Raw genomic sequence first — 250 nt, forward strand, 5'->3', positions numbered from 1 at the left:
CTGGGCGGGACACGTGTGGGACATGGCATGGTCCACGTGTGGAACATGGGGTCTGCAGCGTGGCCAGGACACATGTGGGACACGGCATGACCCACGTGTGGGACTCGTGGTGCATGCGTGACACACGTGGGACGCGGCATAGTCAGGACACGTGTAGACCGCGGAGACCACAGCATTGCCATGATCCCCGTGGAACCACGACACCTGTGGGCCACGAAGACCATGCCGTGTGGGACCGGTGGCACGGGGG

General features: G+C 64.4%; 1 protein-coding gene across 1 annotated transcript in view; it reads right to left on the reverse strand.

The window, feature by feature from the left end:
• The window catches only part of LOC104076851 (trypsin V-B-like), a gene marked incomplete at both ends in the record, with an annotated part of 1,280 nt that extends 1,076 nt beyond the window's left edge, over window positions 1-204 (reverse strand). Inside the window, one exon of the mRNA XM_009577864.1 lies at window positions 96-204. Coding sequence (XP_009576159.1) covers window positions 96-204 — 109 coding nt within the window. The remainder of the gene's footprint in view (window positions 1-95) is intronic.
• Window positions 205-250: the final 46 nt, after the last annotated feature.

The sequence above is a fragment of the Fulmarus glacialis genome, unplaced genomic scaffold, assembly GCF_000690835.1.
Source record: "Fulmarus glacialis isolate BGI_N327 unplaced genomic scaffold, ASM69083v1 scaffold12555, whole genome shotgun sequence".
Taxonomy (NCBI): Eukaryota; Metazoa; Chordata; class Aves; order Procellariiformes; family Procellariidae; genus Fulmarus; species Fulmarus glacialis.